The sequence below is a fragment of the Giraffa tippelskirchi genome, chromosome 4 (assembly GCF_054371585.1).
Source record: "Giraffa tippelskirchi isolate mGirTip1 chromosome 4, T2T-mGirTip1v1.2.pri, whole genome shotgun sequence".
NCBI classification, from domain to species: domain Eukaryota; kingdom Metazoa; phylum Chordata; class Mammalia; order Artiodactyla; family Giraffidae; genus Giraffa; species Giraffa tippelskirchi.
The window spans coordinates 13,979,953-14,001,446 of record NC_137278.1 but is presented as its reverse complement, the minus strand read 5'-3'; the positions used below and the strand labels follow the sequence as shown (position 1 = coordinate 14,001,446).

Genomic DNA, 21,494 nt, shown 5'->3' with positions numbered 1-21,494 from the left:
GGTTCCCCAGGCAGCAGGCTCTGAGACATATTAGGGTGTAGGAGGTCCAGCTGGGCCTGCTGGTGGAAGGGCCTGGGCAAGGCAGGAGAGGGAGAAGTCAAGTTTAAGTGCAGATCTCAGCCTCCCCATGGAGGGCTGGGAAGGCCCTAGAGCAGGGCTGGCCTTCCAGAACTGTCCTGAATAGTGTCAAGGGGCTGAGAGTTTATGTACCTGCGGTGACTGGCCACTAGACAGGAAGGAAGGGCACCCTGGGAAGGAACATCACCTCCAGGGTGGTGGCTCATTTCAGCAGAGGCCACCCCCAAAGAGGGCCCTCTTGCAGCAGCCTCATCACACCTGGGGGAGTGAGGCCTCTCTTCTCAAAGCGGGGGTGTGTTACAAATCATAGCATCCACCCCCACCCAACCCAAACCGTTCCTCTTTGCAATCACGCCAGTCTCTTGTCTTCCCTCCAGCCAAGTCCCTCCGAAGAGCTGTCTGCCCCGTTTCCTTACTCCCAGTCAACCCTCCTCTGACTGTGCTCTTTGCAGCCTCCAGGCTGCGCCCTTTAAATCTACCTTCCTCCCCCAGATGGAGGGATTTTTGTAAAATTCAAGCATTGGCTGTCAGCCCCCTACTTAATAGACATGAGTTTGAGCAAACTCTGGGAGATGGTGAAGGACAGGGAAGCCCGGTGTGCTGCAGTCCATGGGGTTGCAAAGAGTCGGACACCACTGAGCGACTGAACAACTCCTGCTTAAGACCTCCCAGGAGCTGCCTGAAGTCACTGCTTCTGGGCGTGGCACTCGGGGCTCCCCGACCCAGCCCCACCCCCTTCCCCCCCCCACCCCAGCTGCTTGATCAGAACCCTTCTCTTGCTGGGCCAGGCCGGCTCAGACAGCCACGCTTTGGTAGAAGCTGTTTCCTGGCCACCTGGTTAACTTCTCTCCCTGCTCCATCAAGACACTCGCAGAAGTCATCCTGGAAGACTTTCCCCTGGCCTCCCCTCTGGCCCATGAGGCTGGCATCAGGCCCCCCACGGTCACTCACCAGCCTCAGTCATGAGCACATGGGCTCAGCACCCAGGGGTGCTACACAGGCCCAGGCAGTGTTGTTGCCTGTCTCTTACTCTGCACACGAGAGCAGCCCACTGTTCTGTTGATCTGTGCCCTCAGCACCAAGCCCAGAGCTGGGCACAGAGGGAGACCCAGTGATATGGACTCTGGCACTCAGGGAATCTGAGATCCGCAGGGGCGGGTGTGAGGAAACTGTAAAGGCAGAATCAAAGCATTGAGGGCTGATTAAACTCAGGCAGGGCTGCACCCACCCCACTCCCCAGACAGGCTTGTCCTGGGAACCAGAACTCCTCCTGTTCAGTGTAATTCAGTGTCTGACTGCAGCTGCATTCTTTCTGCATATTTGATTTGCAAACACCTCTGAGCTGGAAGCGAGGTTTGCACGTTTTACTATTAATCTTCCGTGACCCTCAGGGCCCTGCACACACTGGATCAGAGCTTTGCTCTGCTCCCTTCTCTCCCTCTCCATTCATGCCATCCTTGCCCTGGGGGTGCCTGTGGACCTGGGTATTCATTCTAGCGATACCTCAGTCTCTGTGGTTTTGAATCTCACTTCCATCATCGAGTGAGGTCCCATCACCCCAGTAAACAATTGTCCTTGGTTAGTTTGCTCAACTAGAAAACGGTGGTGTGGCCTTATCGGCTCTGTGTGCTCAGCTTGCTTTGCAGCCCTTTGGAGGTGTAGCCCGCTGGGCTCCTCTGTCCATGGGATTTGTCAGGCAAGAATAATAGAGCAGATTGCCATTTCCTCCTCCAGGAGATCTGCCTGACCCAGGGATTGAACCTGCATCTCTTATGTCTCCTGCATTGCAAGTGGATTCTTTACCACTGAGCCATCAGGGAAGCCTATGGAGATTTGGAGACAGACAGACATGAGTTCAAGGACAGGCGTTGTATTTCCATGCAGTGTGATGTTCTGCCAGTTGCTTAAACTCTCTGAGCATCCTCAGAGGTGGCTGTGAAAATTAATCAAGTGAATACACAAAGCACCTGGCAAAGCACTCCCACTTGTGTACGTATCAGTATGCAGTGGTGTAGAAATTTATGACAATGAACAGTGCCCAACAATGACAAACAGAGTCCAGTGTTGGAGGTGTACAAGCAGGCTTGGGTTCACTCATTCATTCAACAAACACTCATGGAGCACCTACTATGTGCCAAGGCCTTTGCTAGAGGTGGGGAGTGAGTGAAAGTTGCTCAGTTGTGTCTGACTCTTTGTGACCCCATGGACTATACAGTTCATGGAATTCTCCAGACCAGAATACTGGAGTGGGTAGCCTTTGTCTTCTCCAGGGGATCTTCCCAACCCAGGGATCGAACCCGGGTCTCCTGCATTGCAGGTGGATTCTTTACCAGCTGAGCTACGGAGGGATACAATAATGAATAAAACCAGGTGTGATCCCTGTGCTCAGGGGCATCCGGCCCTGGGAGGGCGATACATTCATCCAGTGGTCACATAATGGAGGTACAGTCACCAACTGCAATAAATACCATGAAGGACAGTGACTTGTGCCATGGAATATAGTATGCAGAACCTGAAAAGGCTTCCCTGGGGCTGGGGAACCAAGGCTGCCATGGGAAGAAATAACCGAGGCCAGGATGGGAAGGGACAGAGGAAAGTGGTCCAGAGTGGGGAGCCTTGGGTGTGTAAAGGCTGCATAATGGGAAGGAACATCGCATATTTGGGGACCTGGAAGCTGACTCGGGGGCTGAAGGCGGAGAGGGAGAGGGGAGACGGCAAAGAGAGAGGATGGAGGAGAGAGCAGGGCCGGACCACCCTGGGCCCAGTAGGCCACATGAAGGCATCGAGAAATCACTGAAAGCTTCCAAGCAGGGGTGGGATGGTGATGGACAGGATTGGATCTGAGCTTTAAAAACCTCAGAGGGCAGACTTGTAGGGAGGGGGCAATGGGGAGAGGCCCAGGTAGAGGAAGGGAACCAGTTCAGTTCTTTCTGAAGTTCAGGCCAGAGATGACAGCCAGTACCTGGACTAGCCTGGAAATAACCATTTGGAAATCACCAGCACAAGGACAGCAGTTGAAGCCAGGGGCCTGGATGCAGTTGAAATTGCCCATGAAAGAGAGTCTGGAAGGATAAGAGGGAAGCAGACAATTTCCAACTGCAGCTTTTGTAGCCTAGTAACATGAGGCAACCAAGGAGAGGAAGATGTGACCAAAGAGCTAGGAGAAAGGCTGGGAGAGGGTGGTGAGATGGAAGGGACCAGAGGGTGAAGTCTGCCCAAGAGGTCAGGTGAGATCAAGATAGACAAGTGTCTTTTGGAGTCACCATCAAGGAGGTCATCAGTGACCTCCCTGAGAAGCACCAGGATGGTAGACCTTAAACCAGGTGGGATTCCTGCCTCATGTGGCCATTTTCATGGGACTGAGTGCCAACAACGGCTAACGTCCATGTCATCAGGATAACATGATATTGTCTAGTGTGATCTGGATCAAAGAGGATCAGCTCATTAGTTCAGAAAATCTCATCTGAACCCATGAAATGCACAGCATTGCTCTTTTCCGGTGACTACATAGTCCTGTTGACTTCATATATTTGTTTGCTTGTACAACATGTAACACCGGCCAACTCATCTTCCGGAGTCTGGACTATAAACAATCTGCCAGCCTGTACTTTGCCTTGATGGAAGCTCCCGACAAGTGGACATATGTGGGTTTTGCATACAGAGTAAAGACACATTTGGTAAATCGCCTTAGACGCGTCCCTGGGGAAGGTGCTACAGGCTCCGTTGCCCCTACAGATGGAAGCTGGCAAGGAAAAGACAGGTCCAGATTGGGATCCCTGGGCTACGTGTGAAAACAGATTGGAGGGGGTCAGACTGGATGTGGGGGGCCAGGGAGGGGGTGTGTGGTTCTGAAATGCTGCACAGACCCATACCCAGAGGTAGGACAAAGGATAGGAGGGAGGACCACGCGAAGCACTGACTCAGAGCATACGTCTGACTCTTCCATCTTCTGGATCAGCCTCCAGATGCATGTTTTTGTTCAGAACTGGAGAACATCAACCACGCATTTCTTTTACCAGCTCCCCACTTTCCTAGGAACCAAACTGGGTCCCTTCTACCCTCCCCTCCAAACATCTCCTTCTTGGTCAATATTCCCATAATCACTACCTGTTCCAAAATTGGGGCCATGCATTTGGCCTCTATTACCTCGGTCAGTTTTAAGTGAAATCAACCCCGAATATTTACTGGAAGGACTGATGCTGAAGCTGAAGCTCCAATACTTCGGCCACCTGATGCAAAGAGCTGACTTATTGGAAAAGACTCTGATGCTGGGAAAGATTGAGGGCAGGAGGAGAAGGGGGAGCAGCAGAGGATGAGATGGTCAAATAGCATCACCGGCTCAATGAACATGAATTTGAGCAAACTTGGTGAGATAGTAGAGGAAAGCGGAGCCTGGCGTGCTGCAGTCCTTGGGGTTGCAAAGAGTTGGACACGACTAAGCAACTGAACAACGACATCTCACTGAATCTTTGCAAGAACCCCTTGCAATAAGCGCTAGTCCTATCCTGGTTGTGCAGAAACTGAGCTCAGAGGGATGTAATAGCACAGCTGGCAAATGGCTCAGCCTGGATGTGAACCCTCTCTGACCCCAAAAGTCACAATACCTTCAAGGATGCTCCATGAAGACCAAGCAGTCAATCTATATATTTGGATTGCTTTCCTTCTGAGAGTTTAGCATGACCTCTTTTATTTCTGAGTATCTGGATCCACTTACCCCTGGTAACATTCAACAGATGTTTCTGAGTCTGGGTGGGAGGGCTGCAGTGGTCGCTTAGACAGGGATAATAACCCTGAGGAATTCACAGTCAGCTAAAGGAGACGGATCCATATACAGGAGCAACAATCCATGATGTGATTAACAAGGATAGTGGGGCACGTGGGTGGGTGGGTGCGTGCGTGGCATGGGAACCCTCTGCCTGGGAGCCCTGAAACGCCCAGAGCTGGATTGTAATAGGAGAAACAGACCTTGTCCCAGCAGAGATGGGGGAGGACTTGGAACTTCAGGAACAGTGAACAGTTTATGAAGGCATGTCAGAGGTTGGGGGTTTGGGAGACCTGATTGCATGGTGATACTTGGGTGAAGGAGTCTCAGCTGGCTGGAACTAGGGTGTGAAGGGTCCCAGTGGAGACTGGGAGGCAGGCTATTCGTGTTCTTAAGCTTTACTGAGCACGTCACGGTGAGTTAGGCTTTGTGTTGAGCACTTCACAGACATGATGACCGCGTCACTTAAATAAGGAAACTGAAGTTCAGAGCCAGAGTGGATTTTATATTTTATATCATCATGCTTGCTCTGTATCTTTGAAAATGTTCTGAAAAGTCAAAGAACCACCTGTTCCTCTTCACTCAGATCAAGAAATAAAATCTTACCAATCTAGGTGATGGCTTTTCCCGTCATCCTTCACATCTCCCTCGTCCCCAAGAGGTAAACACTTCCTGAATGGTTTCTGTGTCATTCATCTGAATTTCCTTATACTTTTAGCACATACATGCATTCCTAGCAACAGAGAGTATCATTTTGTTTTTAATGTTTTAGAACTCTACATGAGTGAATTACACAACTCGATTTTCTGCAACTTGCTTCCTATTCCCCCACTTATGATGATTCATCAAGGAATTTCTAGTCATTTTAACTGCAGTGTAGACTTTCACTGCCCTGTCTACAATTTGTTTAAGCATTTTGTCCACTGATGAGGCTGTTTTAGATTCCTTACTAGGATAATGTGGTTGCAGTGAGCAAGAAATTCTCCAGATTCATCCCAGAAGCCAAGTCTCTGGGTCACTGGGGTTTGAGCATCATTTCTAGGTACTGTCAAATTGTTCTCCAGGGAGGTGGTATTCATTCCCCTCTACCAGCAGTGTATCAGAGTTGTCTGTGCTCTACAACATCTCATCAACACTTTCTGCCGTCCTCCCCTTTGCTTTTTGCCAGTCTCACCAGTGTGAAATGGCACTTCCTGTGGTTCTATTTTGCATTTTCTTGATTGAGTGAGGCTGAATCTCTTGATATTAGACATTCATGTTTCCCCTTCTTAGAATTGCCTGTTTATGTTTTTGGTTCAGTTTTCTCTTGTCTCTTTTGAAAACTGATTTGTAGATCTCTAGTTATCACGTTTCACATGATAACTTCTTCTTTTGATAAACAGAAGTTATGCTCTTTAATTAAATGTATCTTTTTCTTGATAGGTTGTGCTTTTTGAATCTTTAAGAAATCTTTCCCTACTAAAAAGTTTTTGCATTTAAGTTTTTAATCCACCTGGAATTGATCTTGCTTTATGCATGGTGTGAGGTAAGGATTCCATCTAATTTTCTACCAACATAGACGTCCAATCGCTCCATAAAAAAACATTTATAGAAAAGTCCACCCTTTCCCCAGTGGCTTGAAGTACACTGTGCCACAGATGAAGTTCCATACATGTGTCTATGTTTGCAGCCTCTATTCTAGCCCATTGGCCTATTTATCTATCCCTGGGCTAATCTTATACAGCCTAGTTGTACCTTTTTAGACCCTTAGCACCTCCTTGAATTCAGAGAGCTAGTGGCTTCCCCCAAGCAGATCCATGTCTTACTCATTCGTATGTCTCTCTCACCATTCATTACATAAACATCCACATCATGCTTTTTTTGCAAAGACCTTCTCACACTCAATCTCTTGGGCTCCCCTTATGCAGAAGAGGAAACTGAGGTACAGAGGTGAAGATCTGCCAAGGTCGCACAGCCAGAAGGTGTTCTTGTAGGATTGTGGAAGCACCCTGTCTATCCATCCATCCCATTTTGCCCAGGCTCTGAAGAACTCTACCTGATCCTCCAGCTCAGCTCATGTGGGGCATAATTTTCACTTTTCCTTCCTTCTTTCAGCAAGTCGATCCTGAGTGATGTGTGTGTGTGAGTGCTCCCGCCAAATCCCACTTCCGGGAGGCTCTTCCCAGTACTGGAGACCAGTAGGGAGAGTGAGACCTCGGGTGGGCATTTCTCGGGAAGTCTGAGGCCTGGAGTCTGCAGGAAGGAAGACCGGCGGGGGTTCGGAGTCGATCTAGTAGAGAGCCCTGTCCCTGGGCGTGCCCTTGGGACCCGGGAGCCGCCTTCGGAGAGGACGCTGGCTTCTCCCAGGAATTAGAGGCTTCCTCCCGCCCTCCCGCCTCCCGAGGCAGGAATGCGAAGGATCAGCTTTCAGCCGAGCCGCGGCTGCCGTTCTGGGGAGCTCCCGGTGAAGGCCTTTCCCGAGCTGTCGAATTAACTGGTTCTGTCTGTCCAACTGGGAGGGCAGCTCTTGCTAAAAATAGCGCCCTGCCCAGCGCGACCTGCGCTCGCCGGCAGCCCGGCCGCGACAGTCCCAGGAGCCCGGGGAGCCCCGAACCAGGAGTCCCCACCCCAGGGCCTGGCCCAGGTCCCACCCCCGAAGCCGAGGCCGAGGCCCCGGGGCACAGCGCTGTCCCTACAGGTGCTGCGGACGGTGGAAGGCCCGCGGACCGAGGAGCTGCCGAAGCCGTCCGGGATGGGAGCCGGCGGCGCGGCCTCCTACACGCTCGCCTGGGCCTCCCTGCCGCTGCTGGGGCCTCCCGCCGGCGCCCTTTGCAAGGACACGCTTTGCTGCCGAGGTAAGGCCGGGCCGGCTGCCGGCGCGCCCCTCGCTCTTCCCAGACACTTGTTGGCGCCTCTTTCTTTCTCTACCCGGATCCGCGGCACGAGGGGCGGGGAGGGGAGGGGGTGGCGAACACAGGCGTCTGAACTCGAGCAGGGCTTGGGGAGAAGAATCAGGCGCTCTCTGCAAACTCACCTTTGATTTGAAAAATGTCTCAGTCTCGCCACCACGTTCGAAAAGCTCTTCCCTCCTTTTGGCCTCAGTCTTCCTATCTGGAAAGTGGGACACTGAAACCGTTCCGCTTTAAATTTGACTGTGACCCCGAGAGAAGTTGGGGAACCTGTCGAAACGAATCGCAAGCACATTCTGGAGATGTTTGCCCCAACTCTGATGGGGTTGAGAATTTGTTGGTGGGAGGGCTGGACGTGCCTTCCCTGTGACACCACCCCACCCCCAACCCCACCCCGCCTCTCCCGGACCGCTGGACCTAGCATCAGTCCACGGCCACTGCGGGTGATGATCGAAGGGAGGCGCACAGTAAAGTTTAAGGGGTGAACGGAGGCGCGAAGATTCTTGCGGGAGAGGAGGGTGAAGAGTGAAAGGGGTGGTCGCAGCCCACTCCTCAGTCTGGTATCCGCATGGTTCTCGGGCTAAAGCTGAGATTAATTCCCGGGAACACCGGCCGCACAGAGGGCCTCCGCAGGCTAGCCTGAGCCCAGGGAGGGGAGTAGGGGGTGTGGCCAGACCCAGGTCGCGGGTGCGAGGTGGTGTGGGATGGGAGGGGGCATGTGGCCCGGCCGAGATCCGGGGCCAAAGTGGGGACTGGAGGCGTGTGCAGAGAGCGGAGGGGGGATCGGCCCTGCCCAGTCCGGCCCTGGCGGGTGGTAGTAGAGGGGTCGACTGGCCAAACAGGTGCGCCCCCGCCCCTCCCCTCCCCTCCTCCGCTGGGTCGCGGCCGGGCGGGCGGAGCTGCGGGTGGCGGGGCCTGCGATTGGCGGGGCTGGGCCCGCTGAGTGGCCGGGGGAGCCAGGGAGTCGGAGCACCGCGGTGCAGACGGAGGCGCGGGGCCGGCCGGAGCGCGCTACCGCGGGGCCCGCCGCCTGCCTGGCCGGCTCCGCTCCTCTCGGCCGCACCGACGCTACGGAAACTTTCCTGGGCTCCAAGACTCCGCGACCTCGCCACCTCGAGACTCCACTCTGCGCTGCTCGGGCTCCCGTGCCTTTGGGATGGCAGAGCCCAGCGCCCAGGCCGGCGAGTAGAGGTAAGAGCTAGGCAGCCCCGAGTCGGTGTGAGGCGGCTTTCCGGGGTCCTAGAGGGATCGGGGCTTGGAAGGGATCCGAGGACCCTGATGGGCGGTGTACTGGTGCCTGACTGAGGAGTGGGCTGCCACTTTGCTTTTCCTACCCCTCTTCTACGCTACAGCCCCCTATGCCGCGAGGACCTTTCGTCGTGGTGCGTTGACTCTTTATAAACTTTTCGTGCACCTTCCTAGACCGCTGGGTCCTTAGGAGAGTAACCCGCGGTGTTAATAAGGGGTGTTGCAAGGAAAGCACCCCAGCTGGCGGGGGTTGACTGAGGGTTTTCTGCAGCCTCCCATCCCCAACGCTTCCAAGTGGTCGCCCCAAATCTCGGCCTTTCTTCAGTTCCCCTCTGGAAGCTGATGACTGGGCAGCCACTCCTCTCTGCCCAGAGCCAGGCACCCCGGGGCACCCAAGTTCGGGGTATTGTTTGGTTCACCAGTTGCCACTCCTCAGTTTTCCGGGGGGGGGGGCGGAGTTATTGAAGTGAGATCTCTTTTCTGTTTCCTGGGCTGCCTTGGAACCCCACCCTCCAGAAAACATCTTGAGCAAGCAGAGTGGGAATAGGGACCAAAGCCATCTCGGATCCAGTCCCCAGCCTGGTGGGAATCACTGTGGGCCTTTCTGGTTTCTGAATGGTCCGTTCTCTCCAGGTGTCACGCTGTCTGGCTTGAGTCTTATGGATACTGTGCTCCTCCTCTCCTGCTCTCTTCTATGTAAGGGAGAAATTAATTTTGATTTGAATTTAATTTTGATTGAGGATGACTAGGTAGGTCACTTGTCACCTATGAGGGTCATCTTTTTTAATGATCATCATTATTGCTTCTCAATGTCAAAGCCAAATGCCTTTCTTTTCTCTTGACCTGAGATGGTCCACTTGAGAGTTAAAAAAACATACCAGACACAGGCTTTGGATCCCAGAGAACCTGGGTTCAGACCCCAGCCTGGCCATTCATCCTCTGTGCGTCCTCCAGCTGGTTTCCTAACCTCTCTGAGCTCAAAGTTTCACTCCTGGAGGGTGTGGTGAGGCTTTTGTGAGTTTAGGCATGGAAGGCATCTGACTTAAAGGACAACAGCTTTGGATTGCCAGTCTGCGTCCTGGAACTTGGGCCTTCTTGCTGCCAGAGTGACCCAGATCCTTTGTGACTCAGTTTCCACTTCTCTCAAAAGTCAGTGTGGACCAGCTGCTCTTAGCTAGTCCTTTTGAGAAAAGTACACAGATACATATCCCCCTCCCAAAGCATATGATTTCAGTGGGTTTGTAGGCCTCAGGTTTAAGACAGCCCCATCCATCCTCATCCTTGTCATGAATTGTTTGGAAGATATGAGGCCTTCTGTCTACCACAATCTCCTCCCACCCTTCTTGAATGCTTGGTGGTAGCGGTTGTAAATGTCAGGGAAGTGCAAATGCACTAATTAACCAGCACATGGGGAGAGGGGTTGACATGCAGAATCTGGCCAAAGTCACCTTCAAGAGCATCCACCTGCTCCATCCCCATTCTGCTTTCTCCAAGCTGCATCTCCACCTGGTGAGCATCTAGTCTTTTTTGCTGGGCTCCTTGAGTGGCAGCCCACCAGGCAGCTGGTTTCATAATTGGGCAACTCCAGTCTGTTCAAAAATTCTTCCGGTTTGGAGTAGAAGTCTGTGTCCCTGTTACTTCTACCCACTGGTTCTAGTACAACCCTTCAGGCATCTCTTATTGGCTCAATTATTCACTGTGGTCCCCTGGTGCCTGCATTCTGTTCCTTCCTGGAGGCGTTCAACACACCGAACTGAATCTGCCAATGATCACAACACCATTTATTGAGTGTTTGTTATATGCTGGACCCAGTACTGGGCACTTTACACGTACTATTTCCATATAAGACAGCCCTATGAGGTGGATTCTTTTCTTATCCTCATTTTGCAAATGAAGAAACATATTTAGAGAGGTTAAGAGATCCACTCAAGATCACACAACCCATAAGGAGCTGGGCTACATCCCAAAGCCAGCATCTGCCTTTAGAACCCATGCCTCCGCTACTACTTCTGTCCTGTGCTGCCTGTGTGCCCACAAATGTGTGTGTGTGTGGTTGTGTGTGTGTGTGTGTGTGTGTCTCGGTCTGTGGTGTTTGCTGGCAGTGCTTTTCTCCCACTCACCTGCTTGTTGCTGTTGTTCAGTTGCTCAGTCGTGTCCAACTCTTCGCGACCCCATGGACTGCAGCACGCCAGGCTTCCCTGTCCTTCACCATTTCCCAGAGTTTGCTCTAACTCATGCCCATTGAGTCGGTGATGCCATCCAACCATCTCATCCTCTGTCGTCCCCTTCTCCTCCTACCCTCAATCTTTCCCAGTGTCAGGGTCTTTTCCAATGAGTCAGCTCTTTGAATCAGGTGGCCAAAGTATTGGAGCTTCAGCTTCAGCATCAGACCTTCAAAATGAATATTCACAGTTTACTTCCTTTAGAATTGACTGGTTTGATCTCCTAGCGTCTTTTAACTCTCCTGAGGTCCCTGTTAAAAATGCAGATCTGTCACCTCTACTCCAGATCCAGGAATCTGCACTGTTTAAAATTCCCAAGACCATTCTTGAACACACCACAGTTTGAGAACCACAGCACTAAGGTATACTTAGGGAGAGAATGTGGGGTATGGCTTTCAAGAGATCTGAATTCAAGCCTTTTTTAAAAAATTAATTATTATTTATTTGTCTGCATTGGGTCTTAGTTGAGGCACGTGGGATCTTCGATCTCTTTTTTGCGGGATGCAAGTTTTCCTTAGTTGCGGCACCGGGAATCTAGTTCCCTGACCAGAGATCAAACCACAGCCCCCTGCATTGGGATCACGGAGTCTTAGCCATTGGACCGCCAAGGAAGTCCCCTGAATTCGCGTCTTGGCTTCACTCCCTTGAGCTGGTTACTTTCCCTTCCTGGGACATGATGTTATACCCACTGGGGCGGGGAGTGGGGAAGATGACTGTTCTCTGTGAAGGGCTGTGGAAGTCTCCTAGGTGGATGTCACACATTATGGAACAGGCTCTCGGAGGACAGAAGTACCCTGATAAGGCCTCTCCCGCCACAGTGGATGTGCATAGCCTTGTGCCTTTGGCTCCCAGGAGGCCCTGAGTGCCATTCCCAGCCCCACTCCCACCCCCATCCCTCCAGACATCGAGCCTCTGCTTTCTAGAAGGATTGGGATATGTTGGATGAAGCCCAGGTGCGCAGATTTCTCAGCCTGGGTGGTGGGGACCCTGGACAGGTGGATAGGACCTACTCCACACACACACCCTTCCTCCTCCACAGCCCCTCGATGGCCTCTGATCTCCCAGAGAGGAGATGCTGTGCTCTAACTTCTGGAGGAGGGGGGTTGGGGGGGCCTGCCATTTGTGCATTGATTTTTTTTTATTTTAATTAAAAAATTTTCTTTGGCCACACTCTGTGGGATCTGAGACCTTAGTTCCCAGACCAGGGATTGAACTTCCACCCCCTGCTTTGGAAACACAGCGTCTTAATCACTGGGCCCCTGGAAAAGCCCTGCATTGGTGTTTTATTTTATTTTATTTTTTTGCATTGGTGTTTTAAATTCACTGGAGATCCATCCTTTCCCCTGGAGGGCTACTCTGCTGGCCGGTGGGCAAGTCTGGGGAAACAGCTGACCTGCTGCTGGCTGGACAGGTCTGGGGCTGGGAGAGGTGAGGGGTTAAGGAACTGCCTGCCTGGGCCTTGGCCAAGTCCCTGTCCCAGCCTCCTAGCTCTGCTGTACACAGAGCCCTTGTTCCACTTGATCCTTTTTGATCTCCTGAAAACACTGAATTAGTAAACACGCATTTTATGGACGAGGTCATTAGAGTCCAGGAAGCTGCAGTGACAGGTCCAAAGCTCTCATGTCTGTGTGTGTGGGGGCGGAGGTGGTAAAGGTCAGAACTTGAACCCAGGCTCCTTGACCATAGCACAGGTGTTTTCTGCACTGTATCCCATGCCTCATTATTTTCTGCCCCACCTGTTTGGGACTTTGGTGCCAGAGTCTTTGGGCCACCATGGGGCTGTGTGATCCTGGGTAGGGCTGATCATCCCTTAAAACTTTGGTTTCCTTGTCTGTGATGGGTGGGTGGGGGTGTGTTTAGCTGGACCTCTAAGATTCCTCCCAACCTTGACATTCACAGGTTACACTTTTTTTCTGTATTTCTGGGAGCAGACTTGGGGATTGTTCATGATGGGCTCAGGGCATGGGTGAGTTGTTGGGTGGGGTTGGAGGGCAGAGTGCTGCACTGGGGCTTGTTATGAAACCAGTTAAAAGGGGTTTTGTGGGCTCAGTGTCCAGGGTCTTCAGGGAGCTGAGCTGGGAGTGGGGCAGCAGGAAGATGCCCAGGGCTGGGTGAGGTGGCTGACTCTGAACAACGCAGGAGGGTGATGGTGGGAATGACTGGGGGTTGCGGATGGGGGCTAAGGGGGAGCACGGGGCTCTGAGATTGATCCAGCAGCACCCCTCTCTCAGCCCAGGACAACCTTGGCCGAGAGACCAAGAGAAGGTCATAGTCTCTCTCTCTTTTTTTTGGCTGTGACACAGGGCACATGGGATCTTAGTTCCCCGACCAGGGATCGAACCCACGCCCCCTGCATTGGAAACGCAGCGTCTTAAGCACTGGGCCACTAGGAAAGTCCCTAAGAACGTCATAGTCTCTTCTCCTCCTGAGCCACCACCGTCTCTCCATAGGGCATCCCCAGCCTTCCCTTGAGTCCAGCCCCTCTCAGCTGGAGTCTGTGTTGGGACTGAGGGGTTTCCAATTGCCTGCTCTCCATGCCCAGGGCCGGCCCCCCGCATTCTGGCTTCCTAAAGCAGGCCCTTGTCAATTGCAGCCTCTGCCAGCCTCCTGCCCTCAGCTTCTCCTCCATCGTGCGTCTTCTTCCCTTCCTGGGAGCGGATCCCTGTCCCCCACCCACGAGATCAAACCCGTAACCCCTGGCCTGGCTATCAAGTCTCCACACCCACTCCAGCTTCCCTCCCTGCCTCTTCTCCCTCTGTTCTTCAAGCTGTCTGCTTCCCGGTCTCCGTCTGTGACTCCTGTATGGTCTTCTCTTTCGGCCACTGCTTCATTGCCCAAATTCTAACTGCCCCTCGGGGTCTGGCACAAATGTCACTTCCACTCGGTCTCATCACTAAGGGGTGGCCCTCCCCCTGTGCAGTCCTAGCTTGCAGGTCTTATCAGCTGCCTTGCTTTACACATTGTCATCAGCTTGTCTGTCTCCTGAGATGGGTTCTGAACTTCTTGAGGGCAAGGCCCAGCTCTATCTCTCATCTGGGTGCCCACGGAGTGGGTGGGGCTCTACGAGGGCCTTTCTTGGTCTGGTAAATGCTCGTAAAGCCTTGTAGAGTCGGACACTGGCTTGTAATTGGGCTTGGTTTTTACGCTCTTGGCTCAGAGCTTTTGCCTGCATCCTACTCCCTGGTGCAAACAGGTGGGGGTCCTGTCTGTCTGTGCTCTGGGCTAAGCCGGCTCCAGCCGAGAGATGCACAGAGGCTTTTTGGAGAGGCTTTTCTGCCTCCTTTGGCTCATTCTTGATCTGCTGTTTAAGAAAGTCTATTCTGGCTTTGTGGCATCAAAGACAGAGAGGCCCGAAACCAGGCCTGAAAAGGGTACCTTGTCAGCTCCCCCACCTGCAGGCTGAACTGCAGGTCTCAGAGGAGTGTAGCCAAGATGCACCTGATTCTCTAGAACTCAGAAGAGTTTGTCAAATATTTCCAAAGTGTCTGCGAGGTTCTGCAGATTGTGTTGGGGGCTCAGAGACATGGTTCCAGAGGCACCCAGGGATCTCGTGACTTTTCTAGGGCTGCAGAGACTGACTATCTTTGTGTTTAGCAAGGGTCATTGAACCAGGAGGGGGGGTCTCCATGATGATGGATCCCCATTCAGAATGAGGCTTTTTTCCTTCAAAACTCTTGCTTCCCTGCTAGCATCGTTTGCTGAGCATGGTCTTAGGTGGTGGGAGGGTGGGCAAGGTGGGCCCGAGGGGAACAGACTTTGGTTAACACCCACATAGCTCAGCCGCAAGACCAGGGAGGAGCTCTGTGTCCCCAAGTAAGAAGTCTCCATCTCCTTGTAGGTCACAGTGATTATTAAAGACCCATCTTGGAGTAAGGTCCAAGGGATGCTGACGGTGCTGGAGGGAGAGAAGCGAGATTGGTGATGGTTTGGCTTTAGGTTCAGATGCTGCCCAAGTCCCTTGCCTTTAGAAGCCAGCAAGGGCCCTTGAAGTCCTGTCGCTCCCAGCGTGCCCTTGTTACTGAGCGTCCTGCTCACTTTTGTTTTCTCCGTTCACCGGTCTCCACCCCTTCCTCTACCCCTGGACCGAGCATCCTAGCACCGGTGCCTTAGAGCTGACTCTTATCTAGGCCGTCCTAGGCCCCACCTCCTCAGAGAGGGTCGGATGGGAGCGTGGGGGTAAATGAATGGATAAATGAGCCAATTCCCCTCTCAGCAGCTTTGGTGACCCTGTCTGTCACCCGCTGGAGAAAATGTAACAACTGAGTCCACCAGGAAATGGCTGTCTGATAGGGGCAGGGGGACCCAGCCAGACATAATGGAAGCTGGCGCTGGCTGGAGTCGGGATCTGGGAGCCTTTCCCGTCCATCAAAGCTGGCACTGCTTCCGGGAGGAGAGAATTCCCAAAGGCTCCGCCAGGCCCCCTGATAGGGATCTGCCGGGTGTATGTGAGGGATTTGTTTTTCGGTCAGGATGTGGGGAGTTAAAAATAGGCCTCCTAATCCCCTGGGTTCGTGTCAGACTTGAGGCTGTGCAGGGCCCTTTGGCTCCATTATCTCACTTGAGTGGCTTGGCAGCGGCTGATGTGGGTAGAGGTCGCACTGCCCGCTTTATAAAGGAGCACGTGGAGGCGTGCGCCGGAGTTCTGCTTGAGGCTGAACCCAGTGTTTGGTGGCAGAACCTAGCCTAGTTTCCTGGCCCCCTAATGCCTGAGTTCTTTATTCTTTCCAGGAGCCCAGTTGAAGTCTAAAGTCAATGGGCGGCAGGAGGGCAGGGGTTGATTTAAACAACAGGGATAGGTTATTAAGAGATGCTTCACTGATAGCCCAACAGTAAAGAATCCAGCTGCCAAGCAGCAGATACAAGTTCGATCCCTGGGTCAGGAAGATCCCCTGGAGAAGGAAATGGCAACCCACTGCAGTAGTCTTACCTGGGAAATCCCATGGACAGAGGAGCTTGGCAGGCTGTAGTCCCTGGGATCGCAAAAGAGTCGGACACAACTCAGCGACTAAACAACAACAGCTAAGTGAAGCAGTGAGGAAGCCTCAAGATGGATCAAGGCCACAGGCGTTGGGGAACAGGGGGGGGATGGATCAAGGACCCAAGGGTTGGGGAGCAGTGGGAGGCTGTAAGTGCTGAAGCAGGGGTGTGGGGGGAGGTGGGGTAGTGATGAGAGTGAGGCAGAAAACGCCATCAGGACCCCAGATCGAACCCCTAGCAAGTCATAATAAAGGGTGTGAACCCGATGCTGTAGGCAGTGGGGAGCCATCGAGGATTCCAGAGCACAGCAGTTACCACTTTATCAAAAGTGCAGTGTGATGGTGTGCCCCTCTGGCTTTGCTACCCACGTCCTTTTATGGTGTTTGGTAGAGCAGATTTGGGGGAGTTTTTTTTTGGCCACACCATGTGGCATGCAGGGTCTTAGTTCACCTGGCCAGGGATGGAACCCGCGCTCCCTGCAGTGGAAGCGTAGAGTCTTAATCACTGGATGACCAGGGAAGTCCCTGTAGAGAAGATTTTTATTTTGATCCCTTTTTATCCAGAAGATACCCTGCCCCTTCCCAGCTCTCCGTCTGGAACCTGGTGCCATAGAGGAGGGCGAGCCCCATGTTCTGCTGCCGCTGGGTTCCAGGGTAAATTCTGTCTGGGCTTCTTGGATTTCTCCTGTTTTTAATCTCGTTCTCCTGCTTGTCTGTCGGTCTGTCCTCGCCGTGGTGGGAGGAATTAAGGGAAAGGGAAGAGGCGGTGACTGAAGTTGGCGGAAGGTGCTTCTGTCCTGGCCTGATTCATTCAAACTTTTACAGGCCGGGCGAGTGCTTCCTGGCCCCTGGCAAGCTCCCAGACCACCAGGCTCTCCTTCCACACATATTAGTGCCTTTTGTTCTCTAACCCATACCTTTATTGGCTCTTTGCTTCTTCCTCAGGTAGAGGGAGACCTTGGTGGGCAGGATGGGAAGTAAACCAGCTCTCTCAGAGCGTTGGAAACCCGTCATCTACCCGTTTTAGAGTTGGGCAGACAGAGGCCCTGGGTTTGCTGGGAATTGAACCCAGATCTCCAGCCCCATCCTGGCTGCAACACTGCCCTGCTTTTCAGAGCCACTCTGCTTCTGGCTCCAAGCGCAGGGGTTCCCAGCTCTCCATGAATCTTGGTTCTGCAGCCTGAGCTCCTCCTGGGGCTGGGAGCCAGCTGTGCTGAGCCTACGGGTTCCCGGAGAGGGCCCTTGGCGTCGGCTGAGTCACACAGATGAGATCACTGCTCACCTCGGGATGGGGGAGGATGCCAAGGTTTGGGAACTTTCAGTCTGAGGCACTTGTCGATTTTGTGTGTGTATGTGTAAGAAAAACAAACCTCTGGGTTTGGACTTTGTACTTGGCCCGTGAACTGCAGTTTCTGGGCTGTGCCATCTCTCAGATTCCAGGAGAATGGAATGACACATTTCAATGACACAGAGCCCAGGAGCTCTGTGTCCAGAGCTTGAACCCAGTGTTCGTGTTTGTTCTGCCCCATCCTGGCTGTATGTGAGGGGCAGCACCTTCGTGGGCTGTAGTAATCATTCCTAGCAGCTCACACTTTCTATGAGTACTTCCTATGAGCCAGGATCTGAGCTCAAGGCTTTCCAAGTATCAGTCCCTCTGGTTCTCACAAGAGACGCAGAAGGTCCTGTTATCATCTCCATTTTGCAGATGAGAAAACTGAGGCCCAGAGAGGAGAAGTGACTTGCCTAAGCTTACCACGCTGGGAACGGGCAGAGCTAGAGTGTAAATGAAAGTCTTTTCCACTTCATAGCTTGAAGTATTAGTCACTGTGCTTCTGTGCCTTCCAGCTGCTAGGCTAACTCCTGTGAAAGCATAAATACAGAGAAATTAGGTGTGACTAGCAGGTAAGGCGGAGAAGGCAATGGCAACCCACTCCAGTTCTCTTGCCTGGAAAATCCCATGGACGGAGGAGCCTGGTAGGCTGCAGTCCATGGGGTCGCGAAGAGTCGGACACGACTAAAGTGACTTAGCAGCAGCAGCAGCAGCAGGTAAGGAGCAAGAAGGGGGTGAATGAATGAGGAGTCCTAGATTGACATCATCCCCCATATTCCTCTTCTAGCACTGGCCTCAAGCTGTCAGAGATGAGGACAGAGGAGAGCAGGTGTGGCTGTATCCAGGCTCCAGGAGGGAAGGGCACGTTAGAAACCATGGTCCCACAGACAACCAGTCCTGGGCCTATCTCTTTTCACCCCCTGTAGCTGTTGGCTTTTTTTTTTTTTTTTTAATAAATTTATTTATTTTAGTTGGCTTTTTTGATGTTGATGTTAATTCCTTTGTCTTTGTCCTCCAGAAGGTGCCTTTAAGGCAAGATGGTTGCTGGGGGGGGGGCGGCATTTCCCTTTGAGTGGAATGACTGATGCTATGTTGATTCAGATTTGGGATAGAGGTCTATTGTTGGATGCTAAATCCTTGGGGCTTGGGGCGGGAGGTGGAGAAAGAGCCAAGCAGCTTGTTCCCACCCCAGAGGGGCCTGGTATTGTGGAGAGGCTAAGGATAGGGGTTAGTTTAGGGTCAATTAAATAGTCCTGGGTTGGAGTCCTGGCCGCTCCACCTACCAGCTGTGTGGCGTGTTGGACAAAGTTGCCTCACTTCTCTGATCCTCGGTATTCTCATCTGTACATTGGGAATGACAATAATCCCTACCTCCTAGGGCTGTTGTTGGGGTAAAACTAGACTTGAAGCTAGAGAACACAATACAATGTCTATACCTTGTAAACACTTAATAAATGCTAGTGTTGTTTATTTATTTATTGTTTTGGCTGCTCTGGGTCTGCATTGCTGCACACAGGCTTTCTCTAGCTGTGACGAGCGGGGACCACCCTCTAACTGTGGTGCTCCGCTTCTCATTGCGGTGGCTTCTCTTGTGGAGCACGGGCTCTAGGGTGCGCAGATTTCAGTAGTTGCAGTGTGTGGGCTCAGTAGTTGTGGGCAGGGGTTTAGTTGTTCCGCAGCATGAAGGGTCTTCCTGGATCAGGAATCGAACCTGTGTCCCCTGCATTGCAAGGAGGATTCTTCATCACCAGACCACCAGGGAAGCCCAATGCTAGTGTTTTTGCTCTTATCACTATTCGTATTAGTATTACTACTGGGGACCTTCTCAGTCAACTTTGTGCTGGTCTTGGGAAACTCTGGCTAATCCCCTTTCCAGAACTTACTGCCTCTGGTCAAGGCAATTCTGAGTATGGAAAAGTCTGATTTAGAATGACTATGTGAATTACTCATTTGTTTTTTCTTTTAAATGTACAGAGTGACAAATTGGCCAAACAAAAAGGTTTTTGAATGTGTGTTTTTAAGTGCAATACAGGGATGATTACAGAAAGGGGATGATGGCGCAAATAGCTCTTTAAAGTCCTGCAAGTCTATCTTGGACGGCATTCGCATTACACTCGAGCTTGTTTTTGCTGATTAAGTCACTGAGGTGAGTGTTTGTCGAAGGAGCTCTGCTGGGTGAGGAGGGTGTGTGTGTGAGGGTGTGTGTGTGTGTGTGTGTATGTGCACATGTGTGCTCGGTCATGTCTGACTGTTTGTGAGTCCATGGACTGTAGCCCAACAGGCTCCTCTGTCCATGGGATTTCCCAGGCAAGAATACTGGAGTGGGTTGCCATTTCCTTCTCCAGGGAATCTTCCCGACCCAGGGGATCAAACGTGTCTCTCGCATCTCTTGTGTCTCCTGCATTTGCAGGTGGCTTCTTTCCCACTAGCGCCATCTAGGAAACCCCGGGGGCGGGTGGGGAGATTCAAATCAGTGTGAGGTTCAGTGCCTCCCTCCCTCCTGAGAGCCTCTTGGTCTGTTCCTAGGGAGAAAGCATGCCCAGTCTTTGGAGAGGCCACAGTTGGTGTGGGGAGGGTGAGAGATCAGGAGGGCTTCCTGGAGGAAGTAGTGTTGGAGGTGGCTGCCCTGGTTTCTGTAAACAGAATTGCAAAATCACTTCTCCCAAGCTTGCTTGGTTCTCTGCAACAACCCTGCAGCCAGGTCAGCTGAGAGGTCCCAGGCCTGGCAGTCAGGACAGTTGGAGAGCGAGAAGATGTCCGATCCCCACTGTTTCCCTGTTTAGACCTGTCCATTCCTAGAGCCCTTTTGTCTTGGGCATGCCTGTAGAGAGGGAGCGGAGGCTTATGCATGAAGATTCGGGTATGAAATCAGAGCTATATTTGTCACTTCCATTGTGTGCCCTCAGGCAAGCCATTTCACTGCCTGTGCCTCAGTTTCCCCACCTGTCTTACAAGGATAATAGTGACCCTCAGGTAACCAAGTTGTTTTGAGGCATCGGTGAGGTCATGCAGGTAAAGTGCTTATCACGGAGCTGGCGCAGGATAAGTGCCTGTCATTAAAAGCTGCTGTCTGCCTGCTGTTGTTTTTAGCACAGGACACACCTCTCCACCCTCGCCTCTCCCCTCCACTGAGTTCCTGTTGTTGACATCCTCCTCACCATCTAGCTCAGGGATTTTAAGTATTTATATCCTTGCTGGAATTTCTCTTTGCATTGTCTAGTTAATTACCTAATTGAATGAAGGCAAACAATTTCGCTTCGCTTCCTTTCCTGTGGAAGTGCAGGAAGCGGCCGGTGCCTTCTTTTCTGTGATTGAGACGATTATTGAAGTATTTGATGATGATGGTGACGCCTTTCCCCCCTTGAGAGGTCCTCTCCCTCTTAGAATAGCTTCTCGGCCCTGTAAATCAAGCTGTAGCCACGTGCTTGGAAGGCATACATCTTGTTGAGGATGTTGATGGGTTTGGCCGCTGTTTCTTTGGGTGCCAACATGCTGTTTTGGCACCTTCTTGCCCATTCCCGGAGGGATAGTTGATAAGACAGCTTTTTTTAAATATTCAGAACTAATGACCTATGTACATATTTGGGGAGGACTGGCTGATGGAGTATGCATCAAAACCAAGGCCGGGGGAGAAGGCGTCCCATGGCAAGAATCACTGACTTTTAATTTCTGCTGATGTTGGTGGCATTGAGTTCTGCCTTGCCCCTAGTGGCTCTGGGGTGGGGAAGTGCAGTGATTAAGGTCATTTTTTGTTTGTTTGTTTTGGCTGTACCATGCAGCTTGCAGGATCTTAGTTCCCTGATCAGAGTTTGAACCTGGTCCCCAGCAGGAAGCGTGCCGAGTTCTAACCACTGGACCACCAGGGAATTTCCAAGGGCATGGGATCTGAACTTGATGTGCTGGGGGCTTCCAGTCCCTACCCTGCTGCTTGGTAGCTGCATGAAATGGCACAGCTGCTTAACTTGTCCTTGGCTCTAAGGTGAGGGTACC

At 52.2% G+C, this 21,494-nt stretch overlaps 1 protein-coding gene across 11 annotated transcripts in view; it reads left to right on the top strand.

The window, feature by feature from the left end:
• The window catches only part of DAB2IP (DAB2 interacting protein), a 208,807-nt gene that overhangs the window by 18,376 nt on the left and 168,937 nt on the right, over positions 1-21,494 (top strand). For 4 of the 11 annotated variants that reach the window (XR_014081864.1, XM_081588784.1, XM_081588779.1 and 1 more), the window contains exon 1: positions 7,175-7,674. The exons of 6 other annotated variants lie outside the window; for them this stretch is intronic. Coding sequence is in view for 4 of the 5 variants with exons in the window: in XM_081588784.1 (XP_081444910.1) it covers positions 7,572-7,674 (103 nt within the window). In the remaining variant the exon portion in view is untranslated. Of the gene's footprint in view, positions 1-6,980; positions 7,675-21,494 lie in introns of those variants that run through there. One more of the 11 variants, XM_081588780.1, reaches the window with a different exon arrangement.